Source organism: Gymnodraco acuticeps, unplaced genomic scaffold (genome assembly GCF_902827175.1).
Source record: "Gymnodraco acuticeps unplaced genomic scaffold, fGymAcu1.1, whole genome shotgun sequence".
In the NCBI taxonomy this organism is placed as follows: domain Eukaryota; kingdom Metazoa; phylum Chordata; class Actinopteri; order Perciformes; family Bathydraconidae; genus Gymnodraco; species Gymnodraco acuticeps.
The window spans coordinates 64510-84897 of NW_022989908.1; the positions used below are offsets into that span (position 1 = coordinate 64510).

The 20388-nt window shown below is 37.3% G+C and overlaps 1 protein-coding gene and 1 long non-coding RNA gene across 2 annotated transcripts; both read left to right on the plus strand.

Annotated features, from left to right (window-relative positions):
* Positions 1–5301: 5301 nt before the first annotated feature.
* Positions 5302–9446, plus strand: LOC117540926. Its single transcript, XR_004568240.1, has 3 exons — positions 5302–5394; positions 6644–6799; positions 8497–9446. It is a non-coding gene; the product is annotated as an uncharacterized LOC117540926 (long non-coding RNA).
* Positions 9447–10410: 964 nt separating this feature from the next.
* On the plus strand, positions 10411–20107 carry LOC117540677. The gene is made up of 10 exons (XM_034207452.1): positions 10411–10610; positions 12060–12113; positions 12471–12601; positions 13368–13512; positions 14066–14098; positions 14344–14423; positions 15199–15289; positions 15382–15483; positions 16798–16965; positions 18789–20107. The coding sequence occupies exons 1-10, from the start codon at positions 10577–10579 to the stop codon at positions 18914–18916; spliced, it is 966 nt and encodes a 321-aa protein (XP_034063343.1). The 5' UTR covers positions 10411–10576; the 3' UTR covers positions 18917–20107.
* The last annotated feature ends 281 nt before the right edge of the window (positions 20108–20388 follow it).

Here is a 20388-nt window from a genome sequence, read left to right on the forward strand (position 1 = left end):
ACACACACACACACACACCCACACACACACACCCACACACACACCCACACACACACACACACACACACACAGGTCATACTGTATATTGCTTTGAGTCAGGCATCTAAACTTTTGTTTTTGTCTTTGACGATGATCGCAGATGAAAATGATATTAATACTGTATGTATTTACTGTGTGTGTGTGTGTGTGTGTGTGGGTGTGTGTGTGTGTGTGTGTGTTCCCAGGTGTTGGTGTCAGTTCACGCTCAGATCGAGCTCTACGTGGCGAACAGACCTGATTTCCCCGCTCTGCTCACTCAGGCCTGGAGGTTCCTGCTGGCTAAAGACCAGGACAGCAAGTTCAGAGGTCAGTAACACACACGCACACACACACATCTTAAACCCCTGTAGCTGCTGTAATAGTAGTAATACAAAGTTAGTGGTAGTGGCAGTACAGCATTATAGCTGTGTCTCTTGGAAAACCAACAAATATTCCCAGACATAAACACTTGTAAAACTTGTAATTTTTGAAGTGGCTTTAATACAATAACTTTGTCGCTTTGCCCAGAAACGTAGAGATTTAAATTTCTTGTGATACGCTGAAAAATACCGGAAAAATAAGTAAGAATTTAGGAAAATGTAATGTTTGTAGTTTCATAAAACTCAGAACAGTCAAAGTCAACTTTATTGTCAATCTTTCAGTTTGTGAGTAAAAATATAAATACAAATATGAATATACACACAATCAACAGACACATGTATACATATGCACACATTAAGACATGAATAAAAGCACAACAATCAATATATACAAAAATAACAGTCGGAGAAATGTACATTAGTGCACTGTCCCCTCTGTGTGTCAGAGAGCTTCCAGTCTCAGGAGGGGGATGTCATTCTGCCGCCATGCCCCCCCATCCCAACGCAGGCCAAAAACAGAGTCTTCGCCATCGTGATGTTCGCCGAGTTCCTCAAAGAAATGTCCGCCATCGCCCAGGAGCAAAGCATCGCTCCGTCTGCTGCTGAGGAGAGGAGTGAAGCGCAATAAAGTGCATTGTGCTGTGTGAAGGTACTGCTGAAGAAAAAGGCTTTTTAAAGGCCGGAAAAAAGCACAAAACGGGCAACAAAAATGATTAAATGTGAGTAAAATATGTGGACCTTACAGAAGTGATGTGTATTTGTTTTGTATTTGCACCATTTGAATCAGAACCAGAAAACGTAATTTATCCCGAGGGAAATTGTGTTTTGTATTTATAAAGACACTTAAAGTAAGAATTCAAGGTAAAAATAAACTGAATATTTGTATAAGCATAGGGCGTTAAAATACAGATTCCAATAAAATATATAAATAAAATGTTATTTTAAAATGTTTTGGGGGAAATCTTACTTTAATTCTTATATTTGTTTAAAATACTAATTATATATTACATTTTATTTTATTGCACATTCTTACTCTAACTTTTTTTGTATTTATAAATATTTGTATTCAATTATTTAACTCTGAAATATTTAAAACTACAGTGTGACACAATACATGTCAGAGTGATATATGAGGACTGTTAAATATTTGTTATTTATATTCTGAGCGGCACTTGACGGTATTTATATGTGGATAAAAATATTTAAAGAGATACTTTTGAAGATCATTTTCTATATTTGTGTGGGTTCTTTATTTCTTGTGCAAATATCAAATGTTAAAGGTCTCCTATCATACTGTTCTTTACCAGTATGTCACAGCTCTCAGATATATCCAGAGCCTGTCTCTGATTGGCTGAAACACCAAACAGATCATTGCAGCATTACCCATAATCCCCTCTGTTTCAGCCCTGTTTCCAAAGTGCTGATTCTCTGGGTGTTTCTCAATCTCGAGGATGCTGGCTTGGTAGTCGCGTACTTCCAAGTCACTTCCTTCAGAAACAAAGCAAGTATGCTTCCAAGCCACGGCTACGGACAACGAAGAAGAATGGAACAGGCTAACAAGTGTGCCACTCTCTCTAACGGTTTCAACATAAACTGTACCGAAAATAAATCCCTCACGATGTCTATCTAATTATGAACTTGCTTTACTTTCAGGAACACATTTTTGGTGATAACAAATGTAACAAATTAACATATTTACCAACACATGTTCTACGCCACTACACACTTACATTTCAATGTGTGCTGCGTCGGTTCAGCCATTCTCCGCAAGGGTTTTTGAAATTGGTCCGTGCGCAAAGCATTGTGGGGATTTTAAGGACGCAAAGTCTACCCATGTGCAGCCTCGAAATTACCCCCAAACCAAGGACGCGGCCTCGGTGGAATTCCAAGTATGCTGGAGATTGGAACAGTCCTTCGGCGGCACTCAATGACGTAGCATCCTTGAAATATTAAGCCAATATCCTCGAGATTGAGAAACGGCCTGTGTCTGTTACTTTAGATGAAAATAAGGAGCTCCTCCCCACGCCCCTCTGAGAGACATTTGGTTACAAAGAACTCAATGGTGCTCTAGGAGGAGATTCAGGTGATAAGGGGGGAGGGATGGGGGTTACCTTGGTTGCTGATTGGCTAATGGTTACACAAGACAAAACATCGTTATGACATCATAAAGTGTCCAAAATCTGATCGGCTCATTTTCAGACAGGTTTTTATAGAAATGGATCAAAAAGAGAGAGAATCTTTGTTCCTGAAACTTTCAGAGTCTCTTTCCACAGAGGAGACACATGTTGATGTAGAAGAGACATGAAGAAGAGGGGACACATGTTGATGTAGAAGAGACATGAAGAAGAGGGGACACATGTTGATGTAGAAGAGACATGAAGAAGAGGGGACACATGTTGATGTAGAAGAGACATGAAGAAGAGGGGACACATGTTGATGTAGAAGAGACATGAAGAAGAGGGGACACATGTTTGATGTAGAAGAGACATGAAGAAGAGGGGACACATGTTGATGTAGAAGAGACATGAAGAAGAGGGGACACATGTTGATGTAGAAGAGACATGAAGAAGAGGGGACACATGTTGATGTAGAAGAGACATGAAGAAGAGGGGACACATGTTGATGTAGAAGAGACATGGAGAAGAGGGGACACATGTTGATGTAGAAGAGACATGAAGAAGAGGGGACACATGTTGATGTAGAAGAGACATGAAGAAGAGGGGACACATGTTGATGTAGAAGAGACATGAAGAAGAGAGGACACATGTTGATGTAGAAGAGACATGAAGAAGAGGGGACACATGTTGATGTAGAAGAGACATGAAGAAGAGGGGACACATGTTGATGAAGAAGAGACATGAAGAAGAAGAGGGGAACACATGTTGATTGTAAGAAGAGACATGAAGAAGAGGGGACACATGTTGATGTAGAAGAGACATGAAGAAGAGAGGGACACATGTTGATTGTAGAAGAGACATGAAGCAGAGGAGGACACATGTTGATGTAGAAGAGACATGAAGAAGAGGGGACACATGTTGCTGTAGAAGAGACATGAAGAAGAGGGACACATGTTGATGTAGAAGAGACTATGAAGAAGAGGGGACACATGTTGATGTAGAAGAGACATGAAGAAGAGGGGGACACATGTTGATGTAGAAGAGACATGAAGAAGAGGAGGACACATGTTGATGTAGAAGAGACATGAAGAAGAGGGGACACATGTTGATGTAGAAGAGACATGAAGAAGAGGGGACACATGTTGATGTAGAAGAGACATGAAGAAGAGGGGACACATGTTGATGTAGAAGAGACATGAAGAAGAGAGGACACATGTTGATGTAGATGAGACATGAAGAAGAGGGGACACGTGTTGATGTAGAAGAGACATGAAGAAGAGAGGACACATGTTGATGTAGAAGAGACATGAAGAAGAGGGGACACATGTTGATGTAGAAGAGACATGAAGAAGAGGATTTTGCATAACAGGTGACCTTTGAGTCTTGTATCAAAGTGCATTTGATGGTTTTTATTTTGAAGTGTCCTTCCTGTGCTGCGTTGAACCTGATGGCCAAAACAACAAGAACATATTTTATATAATATGTAATTCCTACAGTTTTATAAACTAACCTTAATTTAACAAGATGTCAAAGTTACAGCGACTGCTTTTCCCCATGTAATATGAAGACAGTAATATTATGGGATGGACTGCTGTGAGTTGATAGTGCCATCTGCTGGTGGAAACATGAATTACCAAAATGAAGTCAAAATAATAAAAAATCGGAAAGCCCAAAAATATCTCGATTTGTTTCTTTATGTCTTTTTAAAATATTTAATATAAAATATGTTTGTGATGAAGTATTTGTTGAGAAACTTCTCCTAAGTTAAGATTAATAACAAAAGTACTTAAACTACATTTTACTCCACACTTAATACTTCAAGTATGTTGAGTACTTTTCACTGCGCAATCAATATTTATACTTTTAAACTACATACGATTTAATACAAAATCAATACTTTTACTTTTCAAACGATGTACATTTTACTGTACAACAATACTTTTACTTGAAGAGCATTAACTAAAGTACTTAAGGTAAAAGTACTGTGTAGTGAAATGTAGTTTTACTTTAACTACATTGATTTCACTACACAGTACTTTTACCTTAAGTACTTGGGTTTGTAATTTCTTGTGCAAATATCATTTATTTTTGTAATCCAAAAAACACATACAGGGAACATTTAACTGCACAATCAATACTTTAAAGAGTGATTACAAACTTCTACTTACGTACAATTGTTCAGGACTTGTAGTGAAGTGGAGTATTGTCAGAATAAAGTACTTTTACTGCAGAAAAGAGTCTTTATCATACGAGGAAATTAAATGTTAAGCATCAGTTTGCATGTACTACTTTAAAGCAGACGTCTGTCGTCGGCGTCAATAAGTGGAATTCTTTGCCGAATGATTTAAAGGGCTGTAAGAACGTTTTTTATGTTGAAGAAAATGTATGCAGAAAGCGTAATGACACAGTTTGAAGTTGACTTTTGTGTTCTGGTTTTATGTTTCAGTATTTGTAAGCAACTGAAAGAATATTGCTTTTATTTTACTTTTTTATGGGTATTTAATTTGAGTTATTTTTTGTAAGAAGGGGCAGGTCAAATATCCCTGCTCCTTTCTACCATGCACTATAAAAAACAACCAGTATAACATGTTTTGTTTTAAAATAACTGCCATGTGTGGAATAAACAATGAAATGAATGTATACTTCCTCCCTGCTGTCTGGAGGTTATAAACGGTGTTTCTCACTGAGCCAAGTACGGAGATAAAGTGAAGTAAAGATGTCAGATGAACTCGGTCTCTGCTGATTGTGGTTATACTTCCTGTTTCCAGTATGAACTCATTTAGATTCGAGTTGACAGACAGAAACTCAATCAGCTGCAGAGATTGTATATCAGACTTCTGGAGGAGATGATGAAGATGTACCTGCTTTAGGGGTTATCGGTGAGTACGGAAACAACACATTTGATTTTAAAATCAGTGTAGGAAGTCACAATTAAAGTACATTACTTACGATGTATTTTCTAGGCCTCACGATGGGCGTTCTAGAGATATTTAAATTCAACTTAAGGGTAATTAAAGTCAGTTTTGTGCCCTATGATTAAATACATAAGTGAACTTACCCTCCGTCTTTATTCACACGCCATCAAACTACCTCTTGTTTTACCATTGACTTTGAGCCCCTGAGTTTAAGAAAGGCAGGGTTGGTTATTTAATATCATTGATTGTTTATATTTATTAGTTTATTTTTCTATTCATATTTATAATATATATATTTGTGTTTTGTTTTGTATATATTATAGATTAAGGCATATTTTATGTATATTATCACACCTAGTTTTTCACTTATTATTATTTATTTGTTGGTATATTTGGGGGAAATGTGTGTGTGTGTGTGTGTATGTGTGTGTGTGTGTATGTGTGTGTCTGTCTGTCTGTCTGTGTGTGTGTGTGTGTGTGTGTGTGTGTGTCTCTCTCTCTGTCTGTCTGTCTGCGTGTGTGTGTGTGTGTGTGTGTGTGTCTCTGTCTGTCTGTCTGTGTGTGTGTCTGTCTGTGTGTGTGTCTCTCTGTCCGTCTGTCCGTCCGTATGTCTGTCTGTCTGTCTGTGTGTGTGTGTGTGTGTGTGTGTGTTTCTGTCGTCTGTCTGTGTGTGTGTCTGTCTGTGTGTGTGTCTCTCTGTCCGTCTGTCCGTCCGTATGTCTGTCTGTCTGTCTGTGTGTGTGTGTGTGTGTGTGTGTTTCTGTCGTCTGTCTGTGTGTGTGTGTCTCTCTGTCCGTATGTATGTATGTCTGTCTGTCTGTCTGTGTCTGTCTGTCTGTCTGTCTGTGTGTGTGTGTGTGTGTGTGTGTGTGTGTGTGTGTGTATTTTTGTAAAAACCTGACGTGTACTGTATGACATTGTACCAAAAAATTATAATAAATGCATTAATTATATTTAAATCTGGGCGTTCAATATCAGCCTGTATACAAATCTCAGAATATTTAAATGTTTCGCCCAATTAATTAATACTGAATAGCAAAAACCAATTCAATCAAGAAATGAAATAATAATATATACATTTTTTTTTAATGTTGTTTTAACGCCTTCAGTTTTTTCTTCACATGTCATATGTTCATATGTTCATAAGCACAATATTTATTTATTTAATTTAGATTTTTCCTCAATTTGAATTACTCTCCCTTTCATTGTTTAGGTGCAGTCATGTTATCAAGGGGACACAACAATGATGATGATGATGAAGAAGAAGCTTCTTTGTTTTACAATGGGGAAAATCACTATAACGTGACTGGAAACCTGATTGGAAACCTCACGTTCCAACCACCATGGTTGGATGAAGATGAACCATCAGGTACCCTCACTCTCATCTAATCTCTTCATTTACTTTATTTAAAATGTATGTTAGCTATGTGACTCTAATCGATTTAAGGGAAGTTAAACTGTGCAGAAACCCCTCTGGTTTCTGTATCAAATCATGTTTACAGTCTAAAAGCACAATACAAATTATAATTAGATCCTGATTTTATATTTTTCCGTACCAGCCTAAACTCTAATGCAAAGGCTAGCTAGCTAACTAGAGCAGAGTAAAACAGTCTTCTCAAAATTAGCTTCAAATTGGACGATTTACTGTATGTTTAATGCTACATTTTAGTAGGCCGTTAGCTAGAAATGTTTACCAACTAGCACGTAAAACCATAACACACGTGTTAACTTCCTTACAAGAGCAGAGCAACTCAGTCCTCTCAAATTGGAATATCTACTGTATGTCCAGTGCTAACGTTTAGTAGTTTGTTAGCTCGTTAGCTACACATGTTTACAAAGTATTATAGAAATTAGCTTCAAATTGGACGATTTACTGTATGTTTAATGCTACATTTTAGTACGCCATTAGCTCGTTAGCTACACATGTTTACGAACTAGCTCGTAAAACCATAACACACGTGCTAACCAGAGGTCGCGTTAACCGAATATTTTACGTCTATGACGTTTTTTTTTTTAACAACGACGGAAAAATCTGAAAGCCGTCCGTCATTTGGACAGATTAGAACAAACTCAGAACAGCGCCAAAGCTTCCCCGCAGCGGGGCTTCGGTGTTATTATGCATGCCTTCCCAAAAGGAAATGATATCGTTTTCAAACCTAACTTTGCCGAACAGATAATTGAAATGACTGAGTACAAGCTTTACGCTGCGCTCCCGCGAGGTGCAGTGGGCATGCATGACACGGCACTAACAGTTCACGAGCGAGTGTGCGTCACCGTCCCCCCGGCAGAGTTGTTTACAGGCCGACGGGTTATAATGGATTTAGACGGAAATGTTACGATCCTGTCCGTCAAAATGACGGGCAGCGAAAAAGTCTAGCACAACCTCTGGTGCTAACATCCTTATAAGAGCAACACAGTATTATAGACATTAGCTTCATATTGGAATATCTACTGTATGTCCAACGCTAACGAATAGTAGTTTGTTAGCTAGTTAGCTACAACCAACTAGCTCGTAAAACCATAACACACGTGCTAACCAGAGGTCGCGTTAACCGAATATTTTACGTCTATGACGGTTTTTTTTTAACAACGACGGAAAAATCTGAAAGCCGTCCGTCATTTGGACAGATTCCTTCCTTCCTTACAAGAACAGAGCAACACATTCTTACAGAAAATTAACTTCATATTGGATCCAATGCTAACGTTAGCAAGTTAGCTACAATTTTAACTAATCCGTAGAACCAAATATTTTACTAAAATGCACGAGTAAACCTTGTGCCACTTTCAGGATGTTAATATTTGTTATATATATATATATATTGTAGCACATTTTTACTTTGAATGTTCAATGTTAATTTATTAAATAATTTATTTAATTCTTAATTTACACGGGCAAACATTAAGTCGTTTTTTATTTGACAATAGTTTTTATGTTATACATTACTGTGTTTACTTGTACTAAAATGTGCAACCTTGTGCCACTTTTATTTACCAACAAATGTTCTGTAAATGATATTTTATTCTCATATCGTTGCATTTGAACATCCTCCTTGTTTTCTCCTACAGGTGACAACTCGGGTGAAAACAACGCCCCCTCTTCTTCCTTTACGGCCAATCCACTCTGTCTGGTCTTCGTTCTCTTGGTTCCCTTCATCTTAGCATGTTAATAAAGCTTTTTGTTTCACGATAAACTACAATGTACTAAGTCGTTGTGTTAAATTATCCACGACAAGTTTTTTCGGTATCTCTTATGCCTCCTTTTATCTCCAATAAGCCTCTGCTAACACTGTTAAGATCAACAATGTTTGACTAATAAAATGAGTTATAATCTTATTAGCTTCTTAAGTTTACATTTTGTTGTGGGTTTCAATGAGGCCCCTCAAGGCCTTTCGGGACTGAATTCTGAGTTTTCTGAAGTCATTTTGCAGATTAGATTGGGGCGGTGGTGGTGAAGTCCATAGGGACTTGGCTTGGTAACTGGAAGGTCACCAGTTCAAGTCCCGGAAAGACCAAGTGCTACCGAGGTGTCCCTGAGCAAGGCACCGTTCCCTACACTGCTCCCCGGGCGCCGTTCAAAATGGCAGCACACTGCTCCTAACACTAGGATGGGTCAAATGCAGAGACACAATTTCCCCACAGGGATTAATATATATCAAAATCAAATCAAAATTAATATGGATTTAAGGATTTCACCTTGTCTTAACTTTTAGGTTTGAAAGTATAAATGTTTGTTCTTTAATTGTGAGATGCCACTAGACACTCTTAAATGGGTTATTTCACTCTTTGAAAATGTATTTAATGTTTGAGTTTATCCTTCGTTAAAGTGAATGTGTTTCTTGTTGCTTTATTTCATTAAAGTGAATAATCCCAGCACTTTTTCCACAACTGCCGACTGTAAAACCTCCGTTTTTTAACTGTGGCCATAAGATTTAAATGTTTTGCAAGGAAAAATAGAAATAAAAGAAGTTTAAGATCATGTTATCAACTTCTAGAGAAGCAAGACACTCTTGAGCTCATCTGAAATCAATAAAATCTTAACAAAAAAAGCACAAAAAGTCATTTTCCTACAGCTTTTTGCACGCCATAATGCAAAGGTGCATTTGAAGAGTGTGTGTTTTGTTTGCAGTGGATTCAAACATGACAAAGTGAGATGTTTGAGGTGACAATCAGAAACAGAGCGACATCCTGTGTTTTCGCCGTGTGGTCTGTGACTCAGTTCCTGAAAACTGACTGAAACCAAGTGACATTCAGAAGGTAGAGAGACAAAGACATGAAGCACCAAAAAGATCAATTAAGGGTACAGAAGAAGGATTAAAGTATATATAAGATTGTACTACAAGGCCAAACATATGTGTGCACCTATATAACAACAATAAGCACTCATATACCTCACTATATTAAGGATAGTTATTGTTTTAAGTGTATTTTGTTTATTCTTTTGTTTCAGCATTAATATAATTATTCATATTAATTCAATACTGCTTATATTTGTTTACATTTTTAACATATGTATGTGGTATATATTGTAGCACAGTTTGACTTTAAACGTTCTAATTTCATTTATTAAATATTTGTATTTAATTTAAATATTTGTATTTAATTGTATTTATTATTATTTTAATTTGATTGTATTTAATTTATTTTCATTTAATTATTTGTGTTTATTTAAATCTTCCTTTGGGAATACATTAAGTCGTTTTTTTGTTACAATAGTTCTTATATGATATATTTCTGTGTGTTTGTATGCACGTTATACACCAAAGCGACCTTATTTTATGCGTAACCTACTTTGCAATAAACCAAATTCTAGGAGTAGGATTTTATGTAAAAGCTTTCAATGCATCCATTAAATAAAGTGGAAAAACTCAAGACAAGTGTTTCAGAATAAATTGGATTAAATGCACTTTTACTTTCCACATGTGCTTGTTTCAAAAAGTGAGTAGCAGGTGGGATTAGAGACGAGAGGAGGGGAGGGGGAAACCTTCAGAGCGACGGAGAGGAAGCAGACAGCTCGTGAAGAAGTGAGAATTTAAGAGCAAGAGATTTCACAGAATAAGGAACAAAAAAACACAATCGGCATCACGGAGGATTATCTAACATCTTTAACAACATTTCTTTGTGTGTGTGAAAAAGTGAAATCGTCGCGATGAGGAAATTGTGGAGATGCCTTTGCTTCCTCGGTGAGTACAATTATTCAAATGATTTATTGAGAGTTGCAAAATGATAATAAACGTGCGTCAAATTGTGTTTTTAGTCGTGAAAAAGCATGAAAGAAACACGTCGATTTAATCAAACGTGTGGCTTCCCGCGTCGGCTGGAGTTCAGGTAGTTTTCACATCAGACGCTGAAATGTAGTTGCCTCTACTTGCATTTATTTATTCAACAACTTTAAAAGCCTCGATTTAATCCTGAATCTAATGTCCGTGAATCGTTTTGAGGTTTATTGAAGGAGCGCCTGCCATGTGCAGGAAGTGATATAAAAAGCACACGAATGCAGCAGATTTAAGGAAGTTAACCAAAAGAAATGATGAAATAAGTCAAAAAATAGAAAAGTAACGTGTTAATTAATTCCATTTAATTATTGAGTGTATCTTCCCCTGCAGCGTCATCTCACTTCTCATCCGCAAAGCCGCAGCTATTCTACCGTAAAAGTGCAAAATACTTTAAAGTATTCCTCGACAGGTTGCTGTTAAGTGTTTCTTTAGATTACATTTGATTAATTGAGACACAAACACACTTTAAATGACACACACACACACTTGAACTGACGCACATGCACACACGCAAACACACACACGCAAACACACACACACACACACACACACACACACACACACACACACACACACACACACTTGAACTGACGCACATGCACACACGCAAACACACACACACACACACACACACACACACACACACACACACACACACACACACACACACCACACACCACACACACACACACACACACACACACACACACACACACACACTTGAACTGAAACACACACACTTTAACTGAAACACACACACACACACACACACACACACACACACACACACACACACACACACACACACACACACACACTTGAACTGAGACACACACACTTTAACTGAAACACACACCCACACACACACTTTAACTGAAACACACACACACTTTAACTGAAACACACACACACACACACTTTAACTGACACACAAACCCACACACACACACACTTGAACTGACACACACACACACACACTTTAACTGAAACACACACACACACACACACACACACTTGAACTGAAACACACACACACACTTGAACTGAAACACACACACACACACACACTTTAACTGACGCACACACACACACTTTAACTGACACACACACACTTTAACTGAAACACACACACACACACACACACACTTGAACTGAAACACACACACACACTTGAACTGACACACACACACACTTGAACTGAAACACACACACACACACTTTAACTGACGCACGCACACACACCTTATTTGCTGTTAAGTGTTTCTTTAGATTGCATTTGATTCATTGATATTAATTGATATTTTTGTAGCAATGCAACATAATCTAAAAGTCCCATTTCTGTTTCTTCTGTTTCAGTTGTAGCCTTTTCTTCAGCTTCCAGAGGAGCGAATGAAACGGCTGTTACACCAGGTAACGATGCTGAGGATTTAACGTGCATCTCCTTCCAGATCTGCAGTTTCTAAAGACATATTTAATGCTCGTAATTGCATAGAAAACTCAACAAAGGAGCGTGAAAAGTGCTTAGTAAGCTCTCATGGTGCATTACTACATCCCTCACATACTTATGTATTTAACCTGCTTTATATTGTGTTATTGTAAATTCAACATGTATATTTTCTATGTTCTTGTTTATTGTACAATGCCATGTCTTTTTATGCTGCTGCAACGCAAACATTCCCCACATTGGGATCAATAAAGTTCTTCTGATCTTAAATGTGTTTTATACGATGAGGGTCTGATGGTGTGTTTCCACCATGTTTGAAACAGAGCTCCCCCCCCCCACTCCTCCTCCAATGGGATCTGATGAAACTCAAAATGAATCCAGCTCCACCCTAGAGACCCCCGTGTTTAACAACACATCAGCGAACACACCAGATCTGCCTTCAACAAACCTTACGGTGAGAAATGTAACTTCAAATATTCAAAATCTTTAAACAACTCTTTTTAAGTATTTGTATTTTAATGTTGAGCAGATCTCTCTCTCTCTCTCTCTCTCTCTCTCTCTCTCTCTCTCTCTCTCTCTCTCTCTCTCTCTCTCTCTCTCTCTCTCTCTAGATAACATTAATACATAATAATAACAATTCTTTGTTCGTTGGAACTCCCTCCCACCTGACATCCAGAATATTGACTCTCTCTCCATTATCAAATCCCATCTCAAATCATGTTTCAAATCCCGTCTCTTCACCCTGATCACATGACACGTCCTCTGTTGTTATTGAATATATTGTTTTGTTTTTGTATTTTGTACGGCGACCTTGAGAGCCTTGAAACGGGACTGTAAAAAATGTAATATATTATTAATATTAAAATATTTTACCTACCGAAAAAAACTATGTAATTTTTAGGAAACTAATTTTGATTTAAACTTTTTTTTAAAAGCTTAAAAAGTTAAAAATCACATCATTACGTAACACTGATTACTGTCAAACTTGAAACAAAGCACAATATATTAATGTTTTATTCTTAATATAATATGTTTTAATTAAAATAATGAATTTGGATATTAAGTATAATATACATATTCCAACATTTTGATCAGTAAAAAACTAAATGTACATATATTATATAATGTTATGCTCACATGTAACAAGTGTCTCCCCAACACAGTTAATAAAGCTTATAAATTCAACTTGTGACATTTTTCTTTTTCTACGCCTATTAAAGACCAAAGAAGACCTTGGATCGGAGGACTCGTTTAATGGCACCACAGAAGAAGACAGCGTCAGCACGACATTTATTGGGATAGGCGGGGCTAACGAAGTCACGACGACCGTTTCCATAGAGACGGACATTTCCTCGTCAACACCAGGTACTGTATGTGAGAGTCATGTGACTTCCTGTCAAACCACACACACATTTTAACTGACATACCACACACACACTTTAACTGACACACCACACACACACTTTAACTGAGACACCACACACACACTTTAACTGACACACACACACAAACACACACACACACACACATTAACTGAGACACACATACTTTAACTGAAGCCCGTGCACACACTCAAACACTTTTACTGACAAACACACACACTTGAACTGACACATGCACACAAACAAACTTGAACTGACACACATGCTCACACACACACACACACACACACACACACACACACACACACACACACACACACACACACACACTCACACACACACACTCACACTTTAACTGACACACACATACAGAGAGGGATTAATAAAGTATCTCTTCTTCTTCTTCACAGACTTTAAATGACGCACACACATACACACACACACACACACACACACACACACACACACACACACACACACACATACACACACACACACACACAAATTATTAAAGTCTGGTTCTGTTTATTTTACAGTAACAAGTGGAGGCACAGGTCATTCCTCCTGGGGTAAGGATGTTAAAAAATATATGTTTTTATTTATTTGTATTCTGAGGAGAGAACTTTTACAATTTTAATTATTTTAACAATTAAAAAACATTTAAATTGTATTTAAATTGAACACTTTGGGGCTCCTTATTTTGTTAAATCTTTAAATGTATTTATCAACTGATTGTTATTGCAAGTGGTAATTAACGAGCCCCTGAAAGCTTCTCCTTAATGATAATTCATCTGTATTCCCGCTCTGTGTGTAGGCTATGTGCTCCTGGTGTTAATCATCGTGGTGATTATTATTCTGTGCGTCATGCTCTACTTCCTCAGGAGAGTCTCCAGGGTAAGAGAAACAGATTTATGCTGATATTTCCTTTAAAATACATATTTCACTCCCAATAATTTCATTTTAGAATCAAAGAAAAAGTTCAGCTCCAATTTAAATATATTATTTTCCTCTAACCTGTAGAGTTTTGATACAATTAGACTCTTTAGTGTGTTTTCCTGAGTGTTGGATAATGAAGATAAAGGTAGCAACCCTATATAAAACAAAATGAGATAATTGAAGTCCTTGTTATGAAAAACCCTTGAAATTGGAAATTCCTATTATTCTTACTCAGATACTAAGTCACTCTTTTGCCATGTTAAGTCATTATCTTTATTTATTGATGGATATATTTTGACTTTTTATTTTATACAAAACAGGGTGTAGCTCCGTAGAAAGAGAAAGTTCCTTAATGAAACTTGTCATGCTCAAGAAAAGCATCCAATTTGTAATTTGGGTTTGTATTTTTGTGATAATTAAGCAATATTTCTTTAGTTGTTGGACTTCATTTGACAAAACAGGGTGTAACTTGGTGAAAATACAATTCTTCCTCTATTAAACTGCTCACAACAATAAATATCTTTAGGAACCAGGTTTAGATTTTTCTGCAAAAAGACACTGATATCAATATTTTAAAATGTCTCCCTGGACCATCTAGTTCCACTATATTAAAGAGAAATCCTAAAATGGACCACTCACACAAAAACAACTACAATTAAGAGGGAAAATATGCATTTATTGAGGTTAATATCTCTATTTTTGATCTTGTTTGTTTATTTTCTTTCCTGTCCAGACGTACTCTTTCGACCTCCATCGTCCGATTCCCTCAAACCATCGCAACGACCCCGTCGGCACCTTTGAGCCCGTCTACCTGGACGACCTGGGTGTGTGTGGTTACATTTTTAATTCACATTAAGATGACTATACGAACATATCATGACGTGTGTGTGTGTGTGTGTTATTTAAAATCAACCAGCCCCTAAAGACCAAGGAAACACTGAAGACGTTCCACCTCCTCCTCCGGTATCCAACGGCACAACAATTCAGACGGAGGAACGGGAATCCAATGGAGAGAGCGGTAGAGACAAATTATGTTTTCTGGCTTTTGTTTAAAACGGTCTGAAATGTGGCCAAATGGTTCCTTTCGGTTCATTTTAAAGGGGACCTATCATGTCTTTTATACATACATATGTGTCCCAGGCCCGGTGCGTCGGGGAACTCAGGCAGCGTCAGAAAATAAAACCCTCTCTCTTTTCCTCCGTACCCAAATCTTTTAAAACCAGGGGTACAACGAGCGGATACAGATTCCATCCGCTGTGACGTAATAGCGGCGGCGGACCCACAGAAAGTTGCTATCAGAAACAATGCCTGACGTGTTTTGGACGTAATCTCGTCTTTGTTTAAATTAGCAAGCCTCGCTAACACTCAGAGCTAACCTGTACTGGAGAGCACATGTGTTTAAAAAGCAGGAAATAAAAAAAGGAACTCACCTTGTGAAAAACCCGCAAGAGAAAAAGCATTTGAGCTCCATACTGTTTCAGAAATAATCCTTGATGTGGTTTAGAACAGGATGGCGTTTTATCACAACAGAATTGAACTTTATCTTCTTCTTTTTTCAAGCTAAGGACCCAAAATCCGCGTTTCTCTAACAGGGCTGAAATAGAGGGGTTTGAGCAGAATGAGGCACGGCTACAACGGGTGATCTGTTTGGTATTTTGAAAAGAAAACTTCACAGACATGTTTTGTATAGGTATGGCCCTACAATATATGTTTCAAATATAGCATGGTAGGTCCCCTTTAAGGGCAGCCACTTGCAGTATTTCAATATTATGTGAGTTGTATGAATCTCAACTCCATTAAAACACAATCACGTTTGCTCAAAAAAAGGTACAAAAATGTATCTATCAACAACCGTCTTTGCTCAGATTGCCACCAGAGGAAACACAATATTTTAGAACTACAACAGTGGATTTTGCATTCAAGTTTTCCCCATCACAAGCCCAAAAAACTACAAAATAGTTAGTCAAAGACATGTTGAAACTTCATCTTCACGAATAAACCAGTTTTCGTTGTTGGTTTCTATTGTTTTACCATTGATTTCCTCCTTTTGCTGCTTTTCAGTTGGATCCTTGCCTGTTTTTTAATATGTCTGTGGTCTAAAGTTGCCAGACCAATTCATTTTGACCAAAATATATGTTAAGATCTCAAATCTAAGTTAAGTTCATTTTGTTTAACCGTTAGACTACTGTACGTCAGAGAACAAACAAAACAACAAATACAATAAAAATAGTGTCTCCACAAATAACTTAAACGCAATGTAAGCTGAACATTTCTTATCGTCACGTTAACAAAGTCTCGGTTTGGTCTTACCTTTCCGTCTCTTCTTCCGCAGCTCCTCAGGAACCGTCAGCAGCAAACGGTTCGGAGGCTTCGCCCGGACACACCGACCTGTCGCTGATCGGAGACGCAGAGGAAAAGACCTCCAGTCCATCGGGAAGCACCAGCATCTTCTTCGACACTATAGGGGAGGAACAGCAGAACGAAAACAACAACAACCCATGTAAGATACTTTATATTAATGCAAACAACTAAAAAGGTCCATATGTGAAAAAGGGCCACAGATTTACGGATATAAAAGATAGTGTGGGAAATGAGAGCAATACAATTATAATACTATGATCTGGTGCACACTGTCTTCTAAAAGCATTATTAAGAGGTCATATCTCTTTGAAATCGTAGCTTAGAACAAGGATATTTGAGTGGAAAGAGATCATAATTTGGATGGAAGTGTAATTAAAATGTATTATACTAATGCTAATTGTAAACACCACAAAATGATCAAATTGCTGCTCATTGTGTCACTTTTTTGGAGTTTTTTGTATCAACTGAGGGCAGAATTAAATGTACGAATACAATAACTTTAATTAAATAATAAGACTTTTACTTTAATCAAGAAAGGTACAAAAGGGTATTCAGCTAAACATCTTTGATTTAATATATTTGGGAAAATATAGCTATGTTAAAGTGGACCTATCATGCTATATTTGAAACATATATTGAAGGGCCATACCTCTATAAAACATGTCTGTGAAGTTTTTTTTCAAAATACCAAACAGATCATGCATTTTAGCCATGCCTCATTTCGCTCTATTTGCTCTATTCCAGCCCTGTCTTCACAAGGGCTGATTCTGTGGCAAATGAGCTGCAGCTGACCACGCCCCCTTGCAACGGAGGGGGGCGAGGCACGAGCGTCATGTTACCATGGTTATTGCGGCAGTAATCTTAAACAAAGTGCCGCGAGGGACTAAACAAGAGAAAAAACACTGTGGACGTGCAACAACTCAGTCTTTCCAACACAGTATGCATCCGCAGTATATCCTTATGCGTGCATGCGGTCAACAAAAATTGTCCTTCTCTAGCTCACTCCCGCATGTAAAAGCAACCGGATATAAGCACAAACGTCACCACACAAATTCAATGACACGCCCACCACCTATAGTTACTCAAAAAACATGTATCGTAACAAACACAGAAATGGCTTCATATGTGGCTCCTACAATGCTGTTACCATGCTGTTACCATGCCACGGCAACCTCTCATTCCCCTGATAGGTGGAGAGTTGCCCATATAGGCGGAGCTCCCCATTTCTGACGTCAGAACAATTTCAAATCTGTATCAATTTTTATCAGATCCGTTGCAGCCCCGTTTTTAGAGATTTGGGTATGGAAGAAAAGAGAGAGGGTTGTGTTTTCTGACACTTGGTGAGTTCCCTGAACACCGGGGACACATATTCATGTATAAAAGACATACAAAAGTGCATTTTGCGTGATAGGTCCCCTTTAAAATTGGAAATCTGAAAGTTATACTTGGTCTTGATCTTACATTTTACAAAGGGCAAAATAAATGAATGTACAAATACAATAATTCTAGTATATCGTACTTTCTTAAGTACATTTTGCTGTAAAATGTGTGTACTTTTTACTAAGTATCCTAAATACAGGGCTTTCTTTACTGAACAACATTGCTAAAAGAAAATAGTGGCTTACAAATAAATCAGTCAGCTAATAGACTTTAACCGCTGAGCAAGAAATGTACAATTGGTGTATTTTGCTAAATATTTTAGGGAAACATCTCATAGTTATACATATTGATCTAAGGTTCATTTTGCTGTGAATCTTAACTTAAAGATGAAAGCAGGACTATTACTTGTAGTATTTTTACTGAAGGATATAGTAAAGTATGCTAATAGCCTAATAGCTAAAGAAGTCAGATGAAGAAGTAGCTATATTTTCTCCTTTAGATATGCAAAGTGGATTCTGCTATTTACTTTGGATGAATATTTTGGAAATGTAAAATCTTCTTGTTTCCTTCTCGTTTCTTTAGCGGTTTGCTCCAGTGACCCGTTTGTTGAAATACACCTGGAAGATAATCTCCTCACCTCCTTTGAAGCTCCTTCCTCCGTCCTGCCCTTCTCTCCTTTCTCCTTCTCCTCTTATTCCTCTTCCTCTTAGCGCCTCCAATGATCAGAATCAGAATCATTGTATTACCAAGTAGGTTAAGAGATATTAGGAAGTCATCTTGGTGTATTTGGTGCATACATAAACACAGTCAAAGAAGATAGAATTGTAAGAAAAGGACCATTAAATAAAACAAGGTTAAAAAAACGATTTAACGAAAAATATTATAACATTAAAATACAGCAATATGTATATGAAATATAGAAGAAATATAGATGTATATACCCGTAACAAATAAAATATAATAAAATAAAGTGTGCGCAGTATTCGTATGATGAAGCGTACTTGAAACACACACACACACATTCCATGTATACATCACTTCAGGGGACATTACATTGACTTACATGCATTTCCTGGAGACTTGAGATCCTAACCTTAACCATAACCAACACATGCCTAACCCTAACCCTTAACCTTACCCTAATCCTAACCCTAACCAAGTCTTCACCCTAAAATGAATGATCCCCCTCATGGGGACCTCCATGCTGTCCCCATAAGGGAGGCGAGTCCCCACACGTGACTGTGTAAACAGATTTAGGTCCCCACAAGTATAGTAATGCTAGGCCGGAAGTTATTTAAGACTTTTTGTCCTCAGATCAGTGAAACAGCAGTTAGCTCAGTTAGCAGAAACTACCGTTAGCTCTAAGCTAACTGGCTAAGCTAACTAGTAGGATGACTAGGCAGTTTATTTGTATTGCCGTTTCAAATGTATTAGGAGTATTAATACATATAGAAATAACAAGTAAATAGAGAGCGACAGTAACTGTATAATATGACTGTTAAACAGATATACATTCATATTTTAAAAAGCTATTTTGTGAAGTTAGACACCTCTCTGTGGAAAATACTAGAAACTGAAATCATGTAGGACTTTTTATTTGTAGTATCTTCAGTATTTTTACATAAGATTGGGTTTTTTTAATTTATTTTTCAGAAAATACATTTTACTGCTGACATTTTGCTTAAATGAGATGGGTTTTGGATCAGACTGACATACAAATGCATGTGTTGTATAGACAAACTGATGTTGTTTTTTAATCATTATGCCTTGTGTTCGTGTTTTCAGTGGCTTGTAATTATATTTTGAATACATGAGAACTTTTTCAGGAGTTGTACAACTGTTATTTTTCACAATTGCTAGATCTGTTTACATTTTTTAAATAAAGTTTCACTCCAACAGTTTTTTCCAGTCCTATTTTTGTACTCTGTTCCAAATGTGTACATAAATAAGATGTCTCAGGAAAGAAAGAGTCCACAAAACTAACTGGGAAACTTTAACTTGTTTAACTCAGACTTGAAAACCTTTAAGCTTAGCTAATCTTTAGATTTTTACACAGAAACAGCACCAGGATAAATCTTTTTAAAGGCCAGTGTACAGAGATACCAGGAACTAATGGCTGCTCCAATGCACATATGCATGTTTTAAGACAGATTAAGGGTCATTCCAGAATTGGAGGACAATT

Excerpts from the sequence above, each read along its gene's own strand:
- LOC117540677 (XM_034207452.1), top strand. The coding sequence starts at position 10,577 with ATGAGGAAATTGTGGAGATGCCTTTGCTTCCTCG. Across the intron at positions 12,114-12,470 it reads TGAAACGGCTGTTACACCAG|AGCTCCCCCCCCCCACTCCT; the intron begins GTAACGATGCTG and ends TGTTTGAAACAG. Across the intron at positions 16,966-18,788 it reads CGAAAACAACAACAACCCAT|CGGTTTGCTCCAGTGACCCG; the intron begins GTAAGATACTTT and ends TCGTTTCTTTAG.